The following is a 23303-nucleotide window of genomic DNA, read 5'->3' as shown; positions in this document are numbered from 1 at the left end:
GTGTTACTGCTCATGAAAGTGTCTTTTACAGCTATCACAGTCCATCCATTCTGGCTTTTAACTACAGAATACTCTTAAACAAATTTTGATTAAGTGAAGAGGAAGGAGAGCAGTTAGAATTTACTCTGATTTAAGTGACTGGTGATTATCACCAAAATTGGGAAGAAGACGACAACTTAGTGCAAGTACCACAGATGTATTTTTAATGCTTTTGCCTGAAAATCTCTGGCAGTTGTTACAGCAGGTTCTGTTTTGAACTTGCATATGTTTTAAATTAAATATATATAAATAAATGTTGGAGGGACATGTTAACTTTAGTACTTTCTGTTCTGCAGATGAAAAAAACCTAAGCCTTTTGCTGTACATAATTTTAGTGTAACCAAAGAATGCTGAAAATATTAAAAATGAAAACAAAGCCCGAGCTGAAAATTTTACTGTAAATGGAAACTATGGAAAAAATGGTGAGCTGGCTGCTTGATGTAAAAACTCCAGTACTTTGGGGAAATCAGATTTCTTTTCCCAAAGAGTCTGGAGCTGTCAGAAGTTTCTGATTTCCCAAATTACAGACTCTGGCAGCTTTTATGGATTGTGAAGACCAATTATTTCTGTTAATTCTGTGTTCATACTAAAGTCTTGAGCGTGTTTGAGAGAGTGCAAATTGGGACCTGTAGTTGGCCATTAGTCCAATTAAATAATTTTGAGCTCAGCTAAACTGTGAATATGTGAATATGTGAGGTGTAGCGATGGGTGTTGTCTCTGCTGTCTCTTAAATATTTGCTCTTATTTTCTTGTGAAGTAGCTGTTCTGTCTGTGATTTCTCTACTTCCTGTGAACTACATTGGATGAGGGGAGGCTTTCACTGAAGTTTCCATGGTCATTAAAAAGGAAGCTTGTTCATATAAATTACAGGGATGTTCCAGGCATTGTGTATCCTGTTTTTCTTATGATCATTGATTGTGTGTTGTGTTATTTTGATTAAATAATTTGGTTTTTTTAATATGCAAAGAAAAAAGCGCAGTTTTTGGTGAATAATCTGGCAACACTGAACTTACGCATATGTAATGGAGATGAAATTCAAGTGGGTGAAATTCTGCCCATCTGTACAGTAAAGGGATAATTTCCATACATGGAATTTTTGATAATGCTTTACGGAATGGGCTTGTACATTGGTCTCTAGAGTGAGTGATTCTGCTTGTGTTTTACACACCCTTAGAGAACAAGGAAAGCTCCTATGTGGATACTCAGTCTCAGCAGAGGAATGTATCTGTAGGAGGGAACACAGTGGGTTTGTGTGCTGATCTGTTTACAGACATTTAAATTGAAACCAGTGAGCTTGTATCCCTCTGCTACTTCCATTGTAGAGCCTACAAAGTTTTGTCTTGTTGCCAGAGCAAATGTTAGAGTAGTGTTTGTACAGAAATGCTTTTCTTATAAAGATGTGCTTTGGAGAGACTGAAGGTGATGAGAACTGAAGTCAGATACTTAAACTGATTTAGCTTTTATTTATTTCCCTCTTCCTTAGGCTACAGTTCTGCATGAGTCATTTGTCATGGAATGAAGTTGTGGTTGCCACCATGGGGTTGGGGTTAAAGTAGAGGAGACTTTGAAGGAGAGAAATTAATATAAATTTATAAGATATTGCTTGCATAAATAACAGAAAACAATAGTATTTATACCCTCTTACAGTGCAGTTATCTAGAATAATACATACAGTAATGCTGCAGGGACATGGCTACCATTCCACTATACATAGCTGACTTGTTCTTCTGTTTTATCAACCTCATTCTCGGTGAGCAGCAATGTATCCAGCAGAATGGCCGATGATGCTTGGATGGGTGAGCTCCTCAGCCTCATTGGGCTCTGGTACATAATGGGGTTAATCCCATTTCTCATCCCATTCATGACAAAGAGCTTGGAATTTTCTGCTACAGAGCTTCTGAAAGAGATCCTGCTGGAGCGCTGCCGAAGGGCCTTGATAGGCTTTGTGGTCCGATAGTTGCAAGTGATGTACCTGCTGAAAGCCTCCCTAAATGTTTTGTTGAAGAGTGTATATACAAGAGGGTTCACTCCTGAGGATACATACCCTATCCAAACAAATATCTCCAAAAGCTTTTGAAAAACCTCCTCATTGCAGGAGTTGCACAGAACCGAGCTGATGTTTGTTATGAAGAATGGGCACCACATCAGCAAGAAAAGAAAAAACACAATCCCCAGAACTTTTGACGCCCTTTGTTCATTGGTTATTGTTTGCATGGACTTCCTCCCAATCGTGGATGCCCTGCAGATAGGCATGTCACTGGACAAAGTCTGGTCCTTTCTGGAGCCATTTAGCATGGCCACCTTTTCTGGTGAGGAGGCAGGTGTTGTGTCACGCTGAAAGACTGTGGACACTGTTGACCAGGTGAAGCGCTGAGGCGGCTTGTTGATCAAATAGGCCTTTTTGCGCAGCACTTGGATTGTCAGTAAATAAGTGACGATCATGATAGCCAGGGGAATGAAGAAGGAAGCCACTGATCCGTACAGAATGAAGTCATGAAAGCGATCAGGCATCAGGAGACACGTGATGTTTGTAGAGTTGCCATTTCCATCCTCAATGCCTCTGATAGGGACTGGAATTGCAATGCCTGTAGGAGAAAAAAGAAGTGCTTTAGCAGAGGGTAATCACTTGCAATCGTTTCACTGGGCCTGAAGCCTCGGGGTTTCTAAAGAAAGGTAATTCCTGAGCTCTGGAGCAGGCACGGGAACACAACGTGAAGTGTGGAAAGCATCACGTGGGTAATTGGGCAAATGGTACTTTGTAAGACTTGGCAGGCTGAGCTTTAACAGAGTGCCCTTTCTAAGGAGATTGGGCCTAACTCGTAGTGATTGAGGAAGCAGTATAAAGTTGCCAACTTTTCAAGTGTAAAACACATGAATTGCTTTGACTCTGGTTATTAGAATTAGTATGGCTTTTCCTCCAGTGAAATATGTTTCCCTAAGGCCATCTCACCCTTTCTTTTTCTCTTCCCCAGGGTAACCTTTGCACTTTTTGAAGGGCAGTTTTGTAAACACATAAATCGTGTCTTTCCCTCTTCTGTTAACCACATCAAGTGACTGGACACAGACAGCTGATTTTTTTCACTCTGCTCAACTCTTTCATATATACAAGTAGCTAAATAGTTGCCAGAATTATGCAGTGTGTGTTTGAGATGGATTTGTTGTTTAAAATCTCCTGCATATTTAGGAGTGTTTAAATGAGGCTGGCTAGCTCTGTAATTCACCACTCGTTTAAAAAAAAATGTTGACAGTCCTATCTTTTAAATGAATTTTTTATAACCACTAAATTACAGTCAGCACTTCATTTGCCAGCAGTCTGACATTACAACAAAAACAACAGGTTCCTTGCTGTCTGGTGAAGGTGATTTGTGCAGTTTTCTGATACCACTTAATGAGATATAGGGATTTACTGTATTTCTCTGCTACTCTGCTTACTGAAGTTGGTTTAAAGCAACAAGAGCAAAATGGGTTACCCTTCAGCAACTTGATCCCTTTCTTAATTAGAAGCACACCTTCGGATACAACAAGCATTTAAAATGAAGATTGAACCAAATTAACCTTTGATTTGGAGAACCTGGCTCAGCTGCAGAGTAGTTTTATGTTAGATAAAAAGAAATTGAAAAGTACAGTGCTGTTTAATGGCAATAAATCACACATTAAAAGGTCACCTTGTGAGTGTCTTGTCATGCTAAGTTTGTTTCTTTTGGGGGGGGGATGGGTTGGTGATAGAACAGAGATAGCATCTTTTCTCCTATCATTACAGCTCTTCCAGAATTTTTTTCAACTCAGAAATTTGGGGGTTTGCCTTAGTCAAGAAGGTGGCTGTACCCATTCTCCTATGCATCACTGGCCTGAATAATGCAGAATAATTTTGTTTGGTCTATCACATAGAGCATACAGCACTAAGGCTGTCTGGAGTATGTATTAAATTATTTGAATTAAATATTTTCACTTCCTTAGCTCATTTAACAGATTCATTTTTTTAAGCATTAAAGACAGATGATGTGCTATGTGCACGTCACAGAGACACTGATGTCATAGAAGTTTGTATGTTGGTATAAACTTCTTCGTATAAACTGTTCAGGGTTTGTTGTTTTGATTGTTTGGGGGTTTTTTGTTAGATATTAGCCTTTCTATATGCTGTGTCAGCCTTCAGTGTTAGCCTGGATGTTATCAGTCACTGATTTATATCTTTGCTTTAAATAATTAACCCTTTTGTACTTCCTTTATGCAGAATTTTACCAACATCTAGTCAAGGCTTAAAGTTGTGTTTGGGACAAAATGTAGCACCACAGGAACATGAAATCTTGCTTTCCCAGGAGGCATACTATGCATGCAGATATTGTTTTCTGATTTTTGAACTTTTAGGACCATGAAGAAGAGTGATGATTAATACTCTGACTCAATTCTTGGTCTTTCTGGTGAGCCTAATAAGGAGCAGTGGTTCAGGCAGATTTTTGTGATGTAGCTGTGTATGATCCAAGAGGTGAACTTCGACCAGCCTGAGTGTTATGGTCCTCCAGTCAATAGTACTTGGCCAAATTTTCCATTTTCCCCACATTTCAGCTATTGTTTTGGACATGAAAAGCTCCTGTGTTCCATTTCTGGTCTCCAGGTCTCACATACCTATTGAAATGAGCCAAACCACGATGATTTTGATGATTGTTGTAGCCCATGAATTGTACTGGCTGGCCTGGATTGGCTTTTTTATCGCAATGTAGCGGTCCAGGGAGATGGCACAGAGGTGCATGATGGAAGCTGTGGAAAAGAGGACATCAAGGAACAGCCAGATAGGACACAAGGCAGTTGGTAAAGGCCAGGTATTGTCTGAAAGAGAACAAAAAACTCATTAGTATCTAAGCTTTTTGAGAACTTTCAGTGTGTCATTTTCCTGTGGCATCAATATTTTTGAAAAGTTCATAGTACTACAGGAACTGAGCTTTGTCACTGCCTCAAATGGGTTCTGTCTTATATTTTAATTAGCTCCTAACTGGCATGGTTGCTGCCATCATGTTCATCAGGCTACTTGTGTGCTATAAACCTTTCCCTGTCTTTTTCTCCTTTTGTGGTAAGGACTCTAGATTAAAAAGTTTATTAAAAATGGACCATGACTGTTTGGTTCTTCTGAGCCTACTGTTAAATAATTCAGCGGTTTCTGCTTGATAGTCTTGTGATTCAAGGTTATATTAAATGGAGGAGATAAGTCATAACCAAAGTATTAGTTAGTCATTGTAGAACCGCTGTTGGATCTTAGGAGTGATATTGAAGAATCTTGTCCACACATCTTTAAAATGAGTTTGCTGTGTCACTTTGGCCATATACACTTGAACATTAATGTGACAGAGTTAGAGTTGTTCTATGTCAGTAATGATTTTATACAAATTTAACAGTTTTGTGCATGTCCTTTTTTTTGTTTCCCCAAGAGCCATGGCTTGGATTTTAAGTCTGACATCCTGTTTCTTAGAGTCTGTCCTTAATATTAATCTTTATAGCAAACATAGGGTCTGTCAACTGCACTGTCCAAGAGAAAGGTTTTGTAGTGTTCAGAATTCCAAAAGGCTAACATTTTTGAGAGCTGTGTCTCCCCTATCAATGTCTGCAATACCAAATGAATGTTAATGGATCTCTGATTATTTTTTAGCTGGTCTATTTTCACTCAGAAGTAGCTTCTATTGCAATCCAGTGCAAGCAGTGTTCAGTTTGAGGTGCACTTTAGTATTGTGTATCTATAAGGATGTTCTGTAGTCCCAGGGGAGAATGTGTGAACAAGAAAGATTTTTCTGTTTCTCATGGTAGAAGTTAATCTACTAAATGTATTTTCCTTCCTTATAAACTTCAGCTGTACTCAGTCAGTAAGTACATTATTAGTATTGCCAGGGAAATCAGTTATTTGTTTAATGACAATTAGGGGGGAAAAGAATAATAAATCAGTTTGGTTTTAATAAATCACTTCTAATAAATCAGATTTGTTTTAATTTCCTTGATCAGCATAAATAGACCTATGTGCTGAGAACGCCAAATGAGCTGGACTTTTGTAATGTTCAGTCTTATCAGTGTACTAACATTGCAGTCATTTGAGATTAAAACATTTTTTCGTAACATGACTGATAGATGGAGACGATAACGGTGATGCTTTGACTTGAAATATAAACTCCAGTGGATGGAAAATTTTATGGAGACAAACATAGCAACACAGTACTTGTCAGCACTCTTACCTATGCTGGGAAACCTTCTGTGTTAAAGGAATGGAGGGATGGAGCCCTGAACTGAACCTCAGCCATCCCCAAAGCAGAGGACTCCAGGTGAGGATGGCGTAGGCAGTGAGGCAGAAGGGGAAGAGGCAGTCTGCTTTCAGTTTATTAACCAGAAAATTTTATTATCTACCATAATTATTTCCTAAAATGGATTCTATCATTGAAATTATGCTTCAGAAAACTTAGTCTGTCAGACAGGTATGAGAAAGTTGTAATTAATAAATTATGAAACATTTACTCATCTTTAATTTTCATGCCTAGACTTTTAGCTGGCAGTAAGGTATGGTGTATTTCTGAAACAGATTTCCTTTCAAAAGAAAAACCAAAATGTATTGTGGCTCATATAATCAGCTGTAATTTAAAATAACCCAATTAAAAGGAGTAACTGATTTGATGGGCTTGAAATGTTTTTGCTCACTCCAGAAAATTGACAGCTTCTTTTGACTTTGTGATAAAGGATTAGTTCAGAAAAAACATGAACAATAGAAAGTGCGTTCTACAACTTGAAGGATGGCAGATGACACAGCTGGATTTCAAGTGAACAGCTAATACTTCTTTTGGATAGTACTTGCATGCCATTCCCTGGATTATAACTGCTTTGGTTCTGGAGAATCCCAGTGTAAGAACTCTTTCCTTTTTTAGTTAATTGACTGTTTGCGGAAGAAAATATTTTGCAACAAAAGGCCCTTTTGCTTCTTTGAAATAAAGATACATTTAAACAGGGATCTGATACAAAACAATCTTGTACATTTTTGACTTGTAAGAGCTTTTGTTAGTTGACAAGTGCAACTGAACAGAGAAAGATTTCTATTTTCTTTATTTTTGTCTATTTTTGTAATGGGCGCAGAAGGCAGTAGGTTATCACATTCATGATTATAGCATTATGTTCTGCTGTGTTTGTATGTATGAGATGCTGGTTTTAGTCCAAACAAAATCAAAGTAAACTTTAAATGCTGTAACTGATAAGAACTGAAGATGATGGTTATTATTTAAATGAAACAAATATCATGGATCTGATACTTTGAAGTCCAGAAGAGTCACACAATTATCTAGGATTCATTCTGTGATGTATATTGCTATAACGTATTTTGATTTGTAGGTTACACCTACAAATCAAAGCTAGAAGCTTTGTGCCCATTGTTAGAGGCAATGCTCTGGACTGAGTTCTTGTGCTTTTCTGGTGATGGTGGTGCTGTCTATCACTGTTGGCCTAGTCTATTCATTTAGAATTAAGGAAATAATGGAATATTAATTTCCTTTCATGGCTCAGAAAGCATCTCTGACCCTTGAACGTGATGATGACCTGCTAGGTTGCTGTCCTGCTTTATAATTCAGAATGTAAAATGTCCTGCCAAGTAGTGATACAAAGACATTAGCAGGTCATGCTCAGTTTGGACTATTCTGATTCTCCTACTATAGATCTACATTGTGGAAGCAGACAAGAGCATTTACAGGGCAGAGATTCTCCACTCCCATTTTTCTTGGGAGCTAATAGGGATTGGATTTTTTGAATTTTTTTTTAAATGCCTTGGTTACCCGACAATGATACCTGCGTGAAAATTTGACTGGTTTCTCCAGCTGTCAGGTGGTATAAGTTAAAAAGAAATTCCTTCTTCCTACAAATTGCCTCAGATCCTCCCAGCATTGCAGCAGTGCTGCTGTTGAGGATTTTGCTTATTTTGAGTCAAAATAAGACCGAATACATGCTTTAAGATTTGTCTTGCACCTTTGGAGTAGTAAAATGAGCTTTTACCGCAACTGTCTACCCTTGATTAATCTTTATTTAAGAAAAGCTTTATTTATAGGAAATACCTTAGAAATGTGTAATCCTTAAAACAAAGTACAGTATAGAAGAGCTGCTCTTGCTGTAAGCCAAAATATTTTCGGAAAGCTTGAGAGAAAGCACAGCTTGTGTACATGTATAAGTATGATTGAGAGAAGTCTTTAAATAGACTTGGAAACCATTTATTTTTCTGTACTAAAGGCTGCAGAAATGTTTTACCTGTAAAGGGCCTTGTGGCTGTTATATAATGATACTTTTGCTGAGATGGCAATGGATATTTTCAGTAACCATCTCCTTTAAGCCTAAGCTTCAAGCTTCCCACTGGTGTGTGTGTCTGTAGCTGCATGTGCGGTGTTCACCCTCATGTGCTTGGCTGCCAAGGCCTGCTGTCTCCAGGCTGTTCTCTAGGATTTTTAATCAAAGTATTTTTTTCAATTAGACTTACTTTCTGATAAACCCTTGATATCTTTAGATTTGAGATTGTGGAGAGTAGTCCCTGATTAAAGTTTTCTCTGGCAGTTTGCACAAGCAAGAAGGGAAAATTTGTTGTGGTTATCATCAGTAATGGGGGAAGATTAGGACTGGTTGCTTGTGATAGATTAAAATAATGGTTTGCAACCTAGGATAATCAGCATTGCTTTCTGATTTTAAGTGGATGATTATCAGGAGGAGAGAATGTATTGTAAAAGATGGTACATGTGTTGTCTTCAAGCAGCCCATTGCTCACCAAGCTGTGGACATCAGACTTCTTCCTGCTGCAGGCTTTGCAAATGGGAGGATCTCTCAAGTTTGTTTGCTAATTTCACTATTCAATGAATTTCAGTAGTTCTGAGTGTTAGAAATTTGGGTAACTGTTTTGAAAGCTAGATTTCTGAGTATGCAGTTATCTCCTAGTGGGCCCTCATTTTTTTTTTAAGAAATGAGAAATATTTAGCAAGCTGTAAAAGCTATGAAATGTTTGTGTTCTGACATTCACACTCCTAAATTAAATTTGCTGTGTATGCTTGTACCAGAGTACAGTTTGGTTGCTCTGCTGAGAATAAATAATGTGCTGCTCATGGCATTACACCTGCAAGTGAGTTTACAGATTCATTTATTTACTTATTTTTAAAAGGGGCAGCTCTTTATTACAGATACAGTCAGTTTCTGAAGATTTTTTGGTGAATGTTTTGTCAGGGTGTGGAGCCAATGCCTGTAGCAGATTTTGATTTTGAACACCCTGTGACACATTAGTTTGTACAGTCAGGATCTTAATGTGACTGCACTTCAGTTCACACCTTTTCCTTCAAATCTTCTCCACATAATTAGATATCAATCCCAAATCGGAAGCATAATATTTGTACTCTGTATCTAGAAGCTGCACCCAGCTCTTTCATTATTATGGAAACATTCCTGTGTGGAGGTGCCAGGAGGCTGGATTCAGTTTGCTGTCTGGCTGTCAAAGACTTCTTTGTTCACGTAGTTGTCTGGCTAATGTAGCTTCAAGATTTAGACTTGTTATGTATTTAATGTCTGTTCTGTCTCCATTCCAGTAACTCCTCATGTTTTGCTCATGCTTTGAACTTCTATAAACACCTCAGCATCTTCTCCCACTTGGTGAAGAGGCAAAGCAGTTTTTCTGGTTGGCTGCCAAAGAGAGACTTGTGTGCAAGAAATTTCAGTTTTAACTGCTGTTGTGTGGAAGGCGGGTTGTGGTCTTAATTAATTATAATTGATTTTACTACTTTCTGGTAAATTTCCTGCACCATGAAAGACATTTTTGTTTGACTTTTGAATTAAGATTCCTAGCATGCTTTAAACTGTTGTAACCAGGGTTTAGCAGTGGATTAATTGAGAGATTAAGGAGCAATAGAGTCCTTATGAAGTTATAAAGGAAAGATTTGTTAGTCTAGCAGAATGAAAATAATAATAAAATCCAAAACAAGAAAACTCCACCACTACCAAAAACCTACTCCACCAAATCCAGGATTTGCCTTCCCTTTATGTTGATTGCTAGTAAACACTAGTACTTTTTATGGCTAGTGGCTTTATTGTTAGTAATGAGACCTGTGGCAGGCACTAAGCAGTTACAGCATCCATGTGCAAGTATGGAAATGCATATCGGCTTCTTGCCTCCCACTCACGTGCACATACATGACATACCAATGTTTTCTATAAGTGACTGGGTTTTTTGAGTTAGAAATCACAGTCTCAGTTACATATATTGTTTTCTTTTAGAAACGATTGCTTTGGAAAAAAAAATTGCTATTCTATGATCTCAGCGCTGAATTCTGACCTCCTGTTCACAATTCTGTTTAGGGAGAAGGAGTCTGTAACACACAGAAATTCTCAAGGCATTTAATGAATGAATAAACACATTTGTTAATAAAGTGATACCAGTTTTCTGTACAGAAACTACTGATGGCCTTTCTGAAATACAGTTTATGATCGTGTTTGCTTGTTGCTCAGGCAACTCTTAGAGTCTAGCCTAGAAAAAATGAACTCCTGCAGCCTTTCTTAGGACCCAGTGTACCTTAAAGGTAATGATATAAATCATTAAGTTTCTTGAAAAACCTGTCTCATTGATTTTTTTTTTCCATTTATGATATCAAAATAATTTAAAATGTATTCTTAAAGAAAATTTAGCCGTAAAAGAGAGAGACTTTCCCATGGAGTTGCCTGTAATTAGTTGTCAGAAGCAGCATCTGAAATAAAGCTGGACCCGAGAGGCTGTGGAAAAATCATGCTTGTTCTGTAAGGACTAACAAGAAAGAAAATGTCACATCCAATGTTTGTTCAAGTGAAAAAGACCTATTTTATTTCATATGAAGCAGACAAAATGACAAATACGTATCTCAAACATTAGGTACATGGATTGAGGCTTCCTTGAATCGACAGATGATTTACTTGTGATGTCTTATGAACCTGTGGCTTTCCTCAGAGTGGGAGGAAATCAGTTTCTCTGAAACCACTGCTGATAAAGTTTGTTGTCACTGATAGTGCCAGGGACTGACTCTGACTGACCATATAAATATATGACTGCTTGTGGAGTTAATACTCTGGTAAAATCAGGTGCATTACTCATAGGAAGTTCAAAACCTGTTCAGTGTACTAAACAGATACCTAGCCTTGGTTTCAAGTTTTTTAAGAGAATACTGCCTGCAGTTAGTGTAATATAATACAACAAATACCAGCATTGTGCTGATGTTGTTAAAAATTATATTACACTGTAGAAAAATTCCCTGTGCTTCAGCTCATATTTGAATATTTTTAAGTCTAGGATGATTTTTGAATGGTTTCTTTCAAAGGAAAGAATATCCACATAGATGTACTTCCCATAAAGACATTAGGTTGTATTAAGGTGAGAGGGAGAGAAGATTTAGCAGCCATCATCCAAGTGATTTTTAAAATTGTAATGCTGGACAGCAAACAACTTTTCTGTTTCAGTTAGACCTCCCAGAATTGTACCCCATATACAAACCTGATGAAACAAACATACTGCACTTACCAAATAATACTATGAGAAGGGCAATTGGCATCACAAACAGACCCACGAGCAAATCTGCCACCGCCAAGGACGTTAGAAAGTAGTTGGTAGCATATTGCAGCTTCTTCTCCAGGGACACAGCCAGAATGACGAGTATGTTCCCCCCGATAGTGGGGATTATCAGCAGGAGGATCAGCAATGCTGCCCAGTGCACTTTGTTTCCTTGTTCCTCACTTGGGAAGTCCTGCTTAGGTGCTCCTGTTACTGAGAGAGGCGACAAAGATCCATTGCCAGCTCCAGATCCGTTCAGGGAGTGTAAAGGATGGGACATTTTTGTGTGCAGAGGAATGTCTTCAGGGGCTGTATTTTGTGCAGAAGTTGCGTACGGTGTAAGAGTTCTCTGTTCCTCTCTGGTCCAGGATGGTCCTGAAGATGGGCCAGCATGGTCAGTATAGTGAACTGGTCATCTGCTATTTCGAGATACTGTAACCATGGCCGAGCTGGTATCCAGTTTTTTTATTCTTTGCCTTGCTGGGCGCAAAAGAGTTTTAAAAATGCAAGTCCTGCCTTGTGTCCATCTCTGGTTGGTAAGGTTCAGGGGTCTGGTCTCCCCTTTGTAGCGATGTTCAGATTTCAGAAGATTAAAAGGCAAAAATCAGTAGCTGTCAAAAATAAGCAGTGATTAGCTTCCTTTTTTTTTCTTTTCCTGCCGCAGTAAAGAGTGATAGATGAATCTGAATGCAAAACAATTCCCTTTAGGTGCAGTCTATGTAGATTTGCTCCTTCTGAGTACAAACTGATGCAGAGGCAGATGCTCGAGTTGTGTATGTGCAACTCCTCCTCTCCCGAGTGTCTAGTCTCCAGCAGCATGTGCGTAGGCAGACAGCAGTTCCCATATTTCCCCTTATTAAGAATCCTATTTCTCCTTAGAGGGTAACCCCAAAAATATCTTCAGAAATTATGTATGAGGTTTCCGTTTTAATCTCAGCACTTCCTAATTTATCAGGTGAGGGTCAGGAAGCTGCAGACAATAAAACACTGCTGACAGTCTCAAGGGGACCATAGAGATTTATCGAACTGAGACATCTAAATTTACTCATTACTTGAAGGGGTCAGGGTGAGTAAAACTCTTGTTTTTGTAATGTGAGCAAGGCTTTTATTAAGCACAGCCCGTTCTCTCCCTCTGTATTTCTCTGTCTCTGTCAACTCTGCTAAAGACTGGAGGCTTGCATTTCCCCCTTCAAGCAGGGACTCAAACAGCTGTCCCGACATTAAGCTGAACAAATGCTCAGTTACCGAGAAGATTTGATGTGTTGCAGTTTTCAGGTGAAGAAAGCCTTACCTCTTTCTCTTGCATTTTAGTAGAGCTCACTTTGCATCCAGGAGGATCCTTTATAATTTTCTTTTTCGTCATATGGTGGAAGTTGAGATTTTTCACTACTTTCTGGAAAACAAGTTGCTCATTTGCTTTTGGCTTTTATAATATTTCTCAAGCTTGTCTCTTTGTGTGCTTTTTTTTAAGCACATTTCTTCTATCACAAAGATTAAGAATTTCTGTTTTGGGAAAACTGTATTTCTTCTCATCCAGGTATTTTCTCCAACTCTGAAATGGAGGAGAAAAATAATTCTTACCACATGTTAAAAAGGATAGAAATAAGGTTGTGTTCGCTTTTGCTGTCCTTTAATTTCCATTCTTTGTTGATTCTGCTTAGATGATCAGCAGAGTCTGTGTGCAGTTCTCTCTTTGTTCACAAGCAAAGCTCACAGTTCGCTGCTGCCCTTGTTCCTTGATTGACTCCTTCCAGTGTATCCAGCTCCAGTGTTTGGAAAGCAGGGAAGGGAGTGGGTGGGGGGTTTGGCTGGAAATGAGACGGAGAGGGTTAATTGACTCACTTCTCCAGAACTACCATGTGTGCTCCCTGGAGCTGTATCAGGATGTGCAGGTCCTGGAAATGACTCTTCACACTACAACATTCTGTCTCTGTGCACCGCAGCGTGTCTGTCTGTCTGTCTGCTGCTCACTCTCTGGGCTCTCTCGCTCCCTTGCTTTCTGGATGGAAGCACAGTTAACCCTAAAAAGTTCTGCAGCCCTGTAAACACTCCAGGTTTTTTCTTGCCTAACTTTATGAAAGTATTGTCTAGCACACTTACTTTAAGTGTGTGCACTGTTACTTTAAAACTTTTCTTCTGCAGCTGGTTTTTATTATCCTGGGTGTTCTTTTTTGCTACCTTCCAACTTTCAGTCAGATGTGTGTATAGCCTCAGCGTCATCTTATAGTTCTGCATTAAAATGGAAATAGAATTCACTTCCAAGGACATTAGCTGCAAAATTGTGTAATAAGTCCTTGAGTAAAGGCCAGAAGAGACCATGAGATCATGGTTTGACTCTCTGTATGACACCAGCCATTACATTCCATGAATTGCTAGTGGAATAGGCTCACCAGCCTTGAGCTGGAAATCAGGTCCTCAGTGAACTGTGCATCAATTTATATTTCTTTAAAAAAGGAAAAAATTCTGTCTCTGGAATGCAGGTAATGTGAGGTCAAAAAGAGAAGGCTGCTGTCAGAAATTAACAGAAATACTTAGTATATTCAGATCATACAATAGAATTTTCAGTAACTTCCACATGTTCCTTACTTTTCCTGTTTAAATGAAACTGTCAATAAGATTCCATGCTGTATTCATTTACATTGGAGAGTTGATTTTTTTTATTAATCAGAAAAGTATATATTACAAAAATAAAGATTGATCCAGCTATGGTAATACTGTTTCCTTATCTGGCCACCTCCCTATCGTCACCACTGACAGTACTGAGAGAGCAGAGCACATGAAAACATGTAAAAAGTGGAAATTAAGACAGGACAATACCTTATTTGGCTAATGGGCATTTGGATTCAGTTTTTCTTAAGCTCCACTACGTCTAATCAACTTCTGGTTTATATTTTGTAAATCTTGAAGGATATCCTGACATTAATCTAGCTGTACTTGAAGTTTTTACTGCAGATTGTTCTGATGAAAGCTAATGAATACATTTATATCTAATTCAAAAGGAAATTATTCTTAAAATACAGATAAAACCAATTATCTTAGGAACTTGCGGAAGATGATACAAGTTTAGTGGTAGATTGGCTTGCAAGCATTTTTACCTCTTTGGTGCATTGTTTAATTTCAGAGAGATGAAAAACATGCCTGCCCTTTATGATGTTTTCTGAACTTTACCAGGTTTGGATCAATTGAGAAACACATCCTGCTCTCTATCTATTCCAGACCTGCAGCAGGTTCTTCACTGTATCTTCTGGCCAGGCTTTTTGTGCAGCCACTGTCCAGATGTGTTAATGATAGTAAACCTTAAATCTTGCTAGACCCCACTCCTGGTCCACTTTAAACTGAATATTTGAACCATAAATAGATATTATTTTTATTTCCCATCCCTTGCTGTTACTTCTGTTTTCAAACTGCCAGTGTGTTTGTAGAGTCATGTCCCCATCAGATCTGAGCTGTCTCTGGTGACTGCTATTCAGTCAGTACGTATCATTCAATTCACTTGCTGTGCTGTACATGAGATAGTTGCAGGAAATTCCTGGTTTGGGAATAGCTGGGATCATTTTTGTCCAGAGAGAGACAGAATGTTTAGTCTACACTGAATATATCTGTTTGTTGCATTTTTCTCTGCAGGTTTTCTATACATTTCCCTTTCTGTTGCACATCCACTCCTTCAGAAATGACCACAAACTGTGCAGTTAATATCTGCATTTCTCCTTTGTTAACTCATTCATGGATGAAATGAAACTTCTGTTAAGCTTTTGTTTTTTTTAATTGCTACTGCACCAATAAAACAACTTGTGGAAATAGTTCTGTATAAAATTATTAATTAATGACCAATAGTTTACAAAAGTTATAAATATTTTGAATCTTTTGAAATATGACTGGGGACACTTAATGAGGAAGATTAGAAGATATATTTGACATTGTTCTTCAGTTCTCTGATGTTTCATTTTTCAATGAGTTGTATAGTCCTTAAATATTTAGACTAAAATATAAGTGCATGTTAGTGATGCTTCAGATGCTTCCATTTTAGTCTCAGTTGTGAGACCAGTGTGATGGTTTTTTCAGTATTCTGTATCTTTACTTACTGATTCTACCATATATTTATATATATGTAATTTCATGTTTAAAAATTGCTGAAATATAAAGAAAAATTGCAGTAATGCATTAACCTTGAAGATGCGCAGCTTACAGGATTGGAGATAAGCTACTCAAAGGATGTGGTTTTAACTGGTCTGTGATCCAAGACACTTGAAGTGGAATGTGCTCCATGATATGGCAGTCTGAGCTTTTAGTTTATCTTGTTGCATGCCTCCTGGAGACAAAAAATTCCAGTGGATTGTTAAGAGCCAATGTAGCTAACTGTGATCCTCAACTTTCAGTAGCCCGGTAGGGCTCTTGAAGGCAAAGCCTAATGAGAACTATGAGATCTGCAGATGTTGCAATTGTAAAGACTTTCAGAATAAAACCAGTTTAGGTCAACGCCAAAAGGAATCTGACCACCTTCTGTGTCCAGCTGACTTGGGCAGGTTTTTTTCATGTTAGTCTGTGTTAACAATCAACATCCTGGTTTTCATTCTGTTCATTTTTGCGCTGGAGGTTAAGAAAAGTTTTCTTTCATCTCTCTTTGGAAGTAATGAAGAATTCAAACTTATCTTTGGTTTCTCAGAAATTCTAGGCTACTTATAAGCTAAGTATCAGCTTTTTATGGAGAGAATATGACATTTGTATATACATATATGTATGCAAGAAATAACAGCCCCAGAAAGAAGTTCAGAGTTGAGGCTAAGGCAGTTGGGCTGGAGTCAGGCAGCTCCTCTGTGTTTTCACTGGTTCCAGTTTCTGGGGAGATTCAAAATCCATAGTGCAGGGTGTTTGTTTCTTGCAGAGGTTTCAAGAGCAACCAGTTGGTGAGTAAAACTAATAAAATGCCAGCTGTTAGGTTTTGCTGAGAATCTCTTACTGCTGTCTTGGTGCATCTTTATTTTTCTTTATGATTTTGTTTGACTTCTGAAACAAACCAAACTGGGGAAGAAGTCCTTCATCTGCAGCCCATTTATCACAACAGTAAAATTGATCCTGATGTAGGGTGGAAACAAAACTGTAGCTGACTACACTGTTGAAGTCCCATGGAAGAAACTTCTTGAGTTTTTTGGCTTCTTTACTCATTTCATTTTCTGGTAACAGAACAAAGTTGAAGCTAGTTATGATGTTGGGTTTTTTTGTGTACAGGTCTGGGTTCACTGACGTCTGTGGTTTCATGGCTTATGTAGGAGCAGCTGAGCAATTTTCAGATAAAATGAAGGAAATAATTGGGCCATTTTTTGTCATCATTTTGCTGTTGTAGTAAAGTGTAATTGCAAAAGCACACTGCTTGAGTAAAACCAGTGTTAGGAAAAAAGGAAGGAACCAGTGCATTAAAGATAATTTGGTTTTCAAAAATAGATATTGCCTATCTTTCTAAGATACACAGTCCAGTTTTGAGACATGCCTTAGGCTTTAATGTAGGAATTTTAAGATGAAATTACTGGACTGTGTTATAGGAAGGTCATGCTAGAGGACTGTGGTACATTGCTTCTGTCCTCAAAATATATTAAATCTACTCCAGGCTTAGAATTTTTACTGTGACTTTAAAGAGGAGAGAAAAAATTTCTGTCTGGAGATAAAATGTGTGCCCACTGAATCTCCAAATGTTATTCTGGTATTTCATGTGATGTTATTTTCTGTGTTTAACTGGCAGTAATGACAGATATCTGCATTAGGACTGAGTAGGAGTAGCATGTTGCTGAGTGTGAGTTGTGACAAACCAGTTCTCTTTTTTAGGAGTGTTATTAAGATTTCTCACACTCTTATTTATTATTTCTCTCCACCTCCCACCAGAGGTCTCTACTCTGTAACCACATTGATCCAGCCATCAGCAGTCAGCAGAGTGGTGGTCTCCAGCAGGGAGCCAGAAGGGTGGACTTGGTTTGGGAGCCTGTGAGGGGCTCGGTACCAGTGAAGCAGAAACCTCCTCCATCAGCAGGGGGGCTGTCCCTCTTCCCTCTGGATTGTGCTGAATGTCACGTCAGCAGCTCGAGGGGCTGTGCTCTCAGTGAAGGGCCAGGGCAAGGAGAACATGGTCATGTTTTAAACACAGTCCCAACTGGATTACCAGATGGAAGTAATACCCATGGGAGCACAGTTGCAGCCTGGAACTGCTTATGAGGGCTTTTTAACTTTTCTTTTGATCACTTGACAGAATTGTTTTGGATTTTATAAATTTTATGGGGTGTGGGTTAGGGTTTATATGGGTTAACCTTTAGCAACACTGTGTAGGACTTTGTAATTACAAATATCTCAGCACTAAAGGAGTAAACAAATGTTGCTGCTTAAGCATTGATGCCAACAGTGCTCTTGAGCACTGAGGTCCTGTTCCTCCAATACACACTTTTGCAAGACTCTTTCCCACTTTTTGATCTGCCTTCTAGATCTCTGTTAAGTAAGAAGACATTTTTAAGAAGATAAGGTTTTGAGAAAACTGAGGAAAGTGGTGGGACCCATTAAGTTGCTGCAACTCCCAAAGTGGATTTATGGAAGACCTCCTGTCAAAATGTTTGACCGTTTTATGGATAGATTTGAGATAAAAGTATTTCAAATAATGGCCACAAATAAATTAAGTCTGGCCAAGAATTCAAAAACAATTAGTGTACATTAATCCTGATTTCATAATAAAAACTGTGTTAGAACTTCTGAGCCTGCAAACAAAAATATGTGTCCAAGTTAATGATTCTATAAAATCCAGTTTTCTGAACAGGAATTTAATGATTAATGCTTCAGAGTGCATAATCACATCTTTGCCAGAAAGTGTTTTTCTCTTCTTTGGCTCACAATCTGCCTGTTTAAATTATCTGAAGTAAGGCAAACACAAAGGTGCTGAGGGTCTTTGTGCAAGAGCTGAAGTCTTCTGTGCAGCTGAATGCTTGGCCTCATTTATTGTAGGATATGTGTCTCCCGGTCTCCACATCAGCACATTTTTAAAAAAACATTGTCTAAGCTGTTATTTGAGCAAGAGACTGATAAGTATTTTTAAATGTGTCTTTTAGTCTGTTGCAGCTTGGTGTTTCCTTCTCTCTTGTGGTTTGGTGGATTTTTTTTGGTTGGTTTTTTTGGTTGGTTTGTTTTTGTTTTGTTTTTGGTTTTTTTTGTTTTTTTTTTTTTGCTGCTGTTGAAGGCCAGGGGGGTTCTAAGGTGATGTTGGTAGGTGGGATTCTTTCCCCATGTGGATGCTTTGGGAAGACTCAGATGGAAGTGGTGGGTGGGGGAAGATGTGGGTGCTTGCTGCCATTACTGCTGAGGCATGTCCTCATGAGCAGCCTCTGAAGCCTGGGTGCCTTTGGGGCCCTTGAGCAGTTCTGGAGGAGCACTGGAGCCTGTGTGGTGGTGCTGCCTGTCAGATCAGCTGGAATAGAGAGAGGAGTGGAAAGTGGAGTTCAGGACTAGTTGTCAGAGGAGACCATGGGAAAGTGTTGAAATGGGAATAGCTAGAGTAGAAATTAATTGATTATGTGTGTAGAGTATAACTGAAGTACGAGTGTGTCATTGTATGAACACGTCTTCTGTCCCCTGTCACAATGAAAGAAGAGAATGAACTAGATTATTGCTCAAAGTCTTTTTCATTACCGTTTTCTATGATTCAGCTATTCATTTAAATAAAACCCATGCTGGAGTATATTCTGTAGTGGTTTTTCTCTCTCTTGAGTTGTTGAATGCATTGACAGACAATGATTTTACATGATGCCATAATTCCTGTGTACAAACAGGCACTGCTGCCACTTTCCACCCTCCATCTTTCAGTGTAGCAAATGTAAGAAAGGAAGCTAAAAGTAACGTGCTCTTGCCTTCTTCCTAGGTACATTTTAGTCTGAAATCAGTTTATAGCAGAAGTAAATGGCTTGCAAGACTGCTTATAGGATTGTGAATGTGACAATTAAAATGCTAGTCTGGGCTGCAAGACACAGTGAGATAGCATGAAGAGCCAGATGATGTTCACTCTATAAACAGATATAATGAAATCACGATTTATAGTTCTACATCTTCTTCATGAGCATTTACCTACCAACTGCATTCCTGCATTGCTCTTCTGTTCATCGTGCCATGAGACTCAGTATGCTGAAATTGGCAGTATTTGATATTATGGGCTGGTTTGTGTGGCATTAAAATTAAACCAGGGATAAATATGACCATGAAGACAGGAAGGAAATCAACATATTAACACCTGTGAGTTCTGCACTGTTTCAGAAATACTCAATACTTACAAAGCTGTATGCATGAGCAAGGTATGCTTCTGGCTGTGGGAAATTAAGGCTCTTTCATCTTCCAGCACTGGGCTGGAAGTTTTGTTGCTGTAATGACCAGCAGGACACTGGTTTCCACCTGGGGAGGCATAGAGCATATATACTCATTTCAGATCTCATAAAAGGCAGCAAGAGTCCCAGCATGACACTGTAAACAGGCAGCAGTAGACATTGTTCATAAACTGATTGGAAGTGTGTGTTGTATCAGCATTTCCTCCTGTGCTGTGATTTACAGCAGTAGGTGGGGGTGAGGAGGAGTTGGCAGAAGCCATGATTGCAAAAGGGAGTTTGGGACCCACCAGCCTTGAAGGTTGATTGAATGCTGGAGGGGAGTTTTGTGTTTACTGATGGGAAATTTAATACTGTGTGTCTCGTGGAGGGTAAACCTCTGCTAATGGAAAGCCTGTCAAAAAGGCATGATTTCTAGAGATAAAGACTTCAGCCATCATTCTGCTGGGTGATCTTTTAAAGGCAGAAAATAAGCACTAAGGAAGGCTTCAGTAGTGGGAACTATGTGTGATTATCTGCAGTGATAGGGAAGTTTATTAATGTGTTTATTAATCTGTTCTCTTAGCCCATTTGTTCCTCCCCTCTGGTTAAGTTTTGAGAAATGAAAAAACATACAGTGTAGAAGAACAATTTCAAATTTTCAGGTATGAACAGATTGAAGCACAATTTTGAAGCACAATACCATATTTTGAAGAACACTAATAATAAACAATATTCTGGTTTTGCCTTTCTCTAGGACTCCAGAGCAGTGTCCGAGCGTGGTTTCTTTGCTGTCAGAGAGCTACAATCCCCATGTGCGTTATGGGGCTGCCATGGCTTTGGGGATCTGCTGTGCAGGCACTGGAAACAAGGTGAGGGCCACAAAGAAGCATCTGTGGCCAAGACTGTTCCTGCTCCCTCCTGCAACAGACATTGTGTGCAGACATCACACATGCAGATGGGTTTCTCACACATGTCCATTACCAGCCAGCTGGAGTACAGCACTACTTTAAATTCTTTAATTTTTCTGGGCATAGAGTTTCTTTTCCTGCTTGTACAGAACGGGAAAGTGAGAATGTTTTTATACATTACTGCCACATTCTTGGAATTTTGTCTTCAAAACTTTTCTTAGAGTTTTCTTACTGTCAAGTTGCCACTGAATTTTAAATGTATCTTCAGTACTCCAAAATCAATACTCCTTTGCCCTTGGATTGCCAGTGGCAGGAAAACAGCAGATGTTTTGCTTAACTTCTAGCTCTTTTCATCTTTCCTGTGATACACAGTTCATGGAAGATCCATGTAGGAAAGCCAAGTGCAATGAAATTTAATTAAATATATTGTAGTTTCAGGAGTGTAATTAACAACCAGTACATTTTATTGTATTCTCACTTTATAAGTATCAGTGAGGGTCAATTCTCATGGATGGTAACCGACCATTTATAGTAGGATTTCCACTTCTGAGGGAAGTGAGCATTCATTGGAACAAGCAGCAAGTAAACTTGGGAATAAGCTCCCTCTGCTTCTCCCACATGTGTATAATAATCTGTAGTGGTACAGAATTGCAGTTTCAGAACAGGTGCACAGACAAAGTCATATGTCATGCTTCTGAGTGTTTGATAAATCTCTTGCTTATCTGTCTCATCTCTTCCTGTATTAAACATTTGGTCTGTGGCTCTTGCGTGAGCGCTCCCGAGTGTCGCTTGTGCTGCCAAAAGCACAGAATGCTGACGTGCACTGCCTGCCATCTTTAGTAGCTAAAGCATGCAGATTTGAAAACAGATCTGAGAGTCCTATTTTTATCCAGGTCGTTTTATTCTCAAATGGAAGGTGGAATCAAGGAGTTAGTTATTTTTAACCTGCTGTATCTGACAAGTTAATTTAAGTGGAAATGCTTTTAGTCGCAAGAATGAGTCTTGTTTTATTTCCAGATATATTGTATGATGACCTAAACCATCTGATTACACAGAGACATGTCTTCCACAGCTTCTATTAGTAGGTTTTGAAGGCCCAAATAGATTCAATTTTGGAGATCAGAAAGTTCAGTTTTTGTCATAGTGGGTGTTTCATCCATGGTACTGAATGCTTGCCAAAGAGTGAATGAGTCACCTTCAGGTGAAGAAGTACAGCCTCCAGCATAGCTCAGATGGCAAAAGCAGTCTTACTGAAGGCATGATGTTATTTTAGAAGTGGTTCTTTGAAATAATGTTCTGTATAAAATTAACTTGTTTTTAAAAGCCTCACCTAATGGAAGTAACACCAAGAGGGGTCTGAACGGGGAATCTCTTGCACTCTGCTCTCAGCTGCATTTGCTCATATCCTCAGTTTAAGTATGGACAGAAGGGCACTCTGAACAAGAGATTATTTAAAAGGTGCTAAATGCTACAGGTTCTAACAATAAAGTGTAAAGCCAAGAATTTGGAATCTAATGTGACGAATGCATCTGTTGCTTATACCTGTTGTTTAGCTGTTTACCTTATACCTGTTGTATACCTGTTGTTTGCACTGTTTCTGCAGGTAGATCTTGTTCAATCCATCCACGGCTTGTTTTTAGTGTTTCTTTTCTTTTTCTTCACAATTTTTAGATTAAAATCTACAGAAATACAGATTTCTGCTTCATTTGCCAAGAACAGGCAAAACATACTTTTTAAAGTATATCTGATAGCATCAATCTGATAACCTTCCAGTGGAGAATTGAATCCTGGCATTCTAAAAATAGTAGTATTAACTCGATGACTCTGTATTTCTTCATTCCTTTTAGGAAGCAATCAATTTGCTTGAGCCAATGACAAACGATCCTGTGAACTATGTGCGTCAAGGAGCTCTCATTGCATCTGCCCTTATCATGATCCAGCAGACTGAGATCACCTGCCCAAAGGTAGCGTGTCACACCTCACATACCCCACGTACCTCACGTGCCTCTTAGGTGGGAAATCGTCTTGGGTGCCAAATCTTTAGTGCCTGGCACTGCTTGTAAGCATTGGCAAGAGACTGCACATGTCTTGTAAAGAGCCAGAGCTCCTGCTTGGATTAGAGCATGTGCTCTGAATGATGGGAACATGCCTGATGGATGGCAGCATTCTAACCCTACAAGAATAAATGCTCTTCCTTAAAAGTTCTCAAAACATCTTGTAATGATAGAAAAGTGACTGTAAAGACATTGGTTTTGATGATAGTAAGCTTAATTTTGGATGTGGTCACCCTGCAGAGAGGTTCTGTTACAGCAATGTTTCCTTTGTAGTTCAGGTGAAACAACTTCAGAACTTTCAGAATTGGCTTAGTGAGTTTATAACAAATACTCCATATTTTAATGGAGTTTTCTGCTCATGAGGCGAAAAGGTTGCATATGCTGTGTTTAGCTGTTAAAAGTGGGTTCTCTGTGAGTGTGTGACAGGTGA

General features: G+C 38.8%; 2 protein-coding genes across 2 annotated transcripts in view; one reads left to right on the top strand and one right to left on the bottom strand.

The window, feature by feature from the left end:
- The window catches only part of PSMD1 (proteasome 26S subunit, non-ATPase 1), a 64807-nt gene that overhangs the window by 23728 nt on the left and 17776 nt on the right, over positions 1-23303 (top strand). Inside the window, exons 17-18 of the mRNA XM_041467604.1 lie at positions 20666-20780; positions 22667-22783. Coding sequence (XP_041323538.1) covers positions 20666-20780; positions 22667-22783 — 232 coding nt within the window. The remainder of the gene's footprint in view (positions 1-20665; positions 20781-22666; positions 22784-23303) is intronic.
- HTR2B (5-hydroxytryptamine receptor 2B) lies at positions 1495-12968 on the bottom strand. Its single transcript, XM_041467607.1, has 3 exons — positions 11561-12968; positions 4663-4863; positions 1495-2624 (listed from the first exon to the last, which is right to left on the bottom strand). Exons 1-3 carry the CDS (start codon positions 11868-11870, stop codon positions 1744-1746), a joined length of 1392 nt encoding a protein of 463 aa, XP_041323541.1. The 5' UTR covers positions 11871-12968; the 3' UTR covers positions 1495-1743.

Source organism: Pyrgilauda ruficollis, unplaced genomic scaffold, assembly GCF_017590135.1.
Source record: "Pyrgilauda ruficollis isolate IOZ18807 unplaced genomic scaffold, ASM1759013v1 scaffold21, whole genome shotgun sequence".
Taxonomy (NCBI): domain Eukaryota; kingdom Metazoa; phylum Chordata; class Aves; order Passeriformes; family Passeridae; genus Pyrgilauda; species Pyrgilauda ruficollis.
The sequence above is the reverse complement of the archived record's forward strand: the minus strand, read 5'-3'. Positions and strand labels throughout refer to the sequence as shown.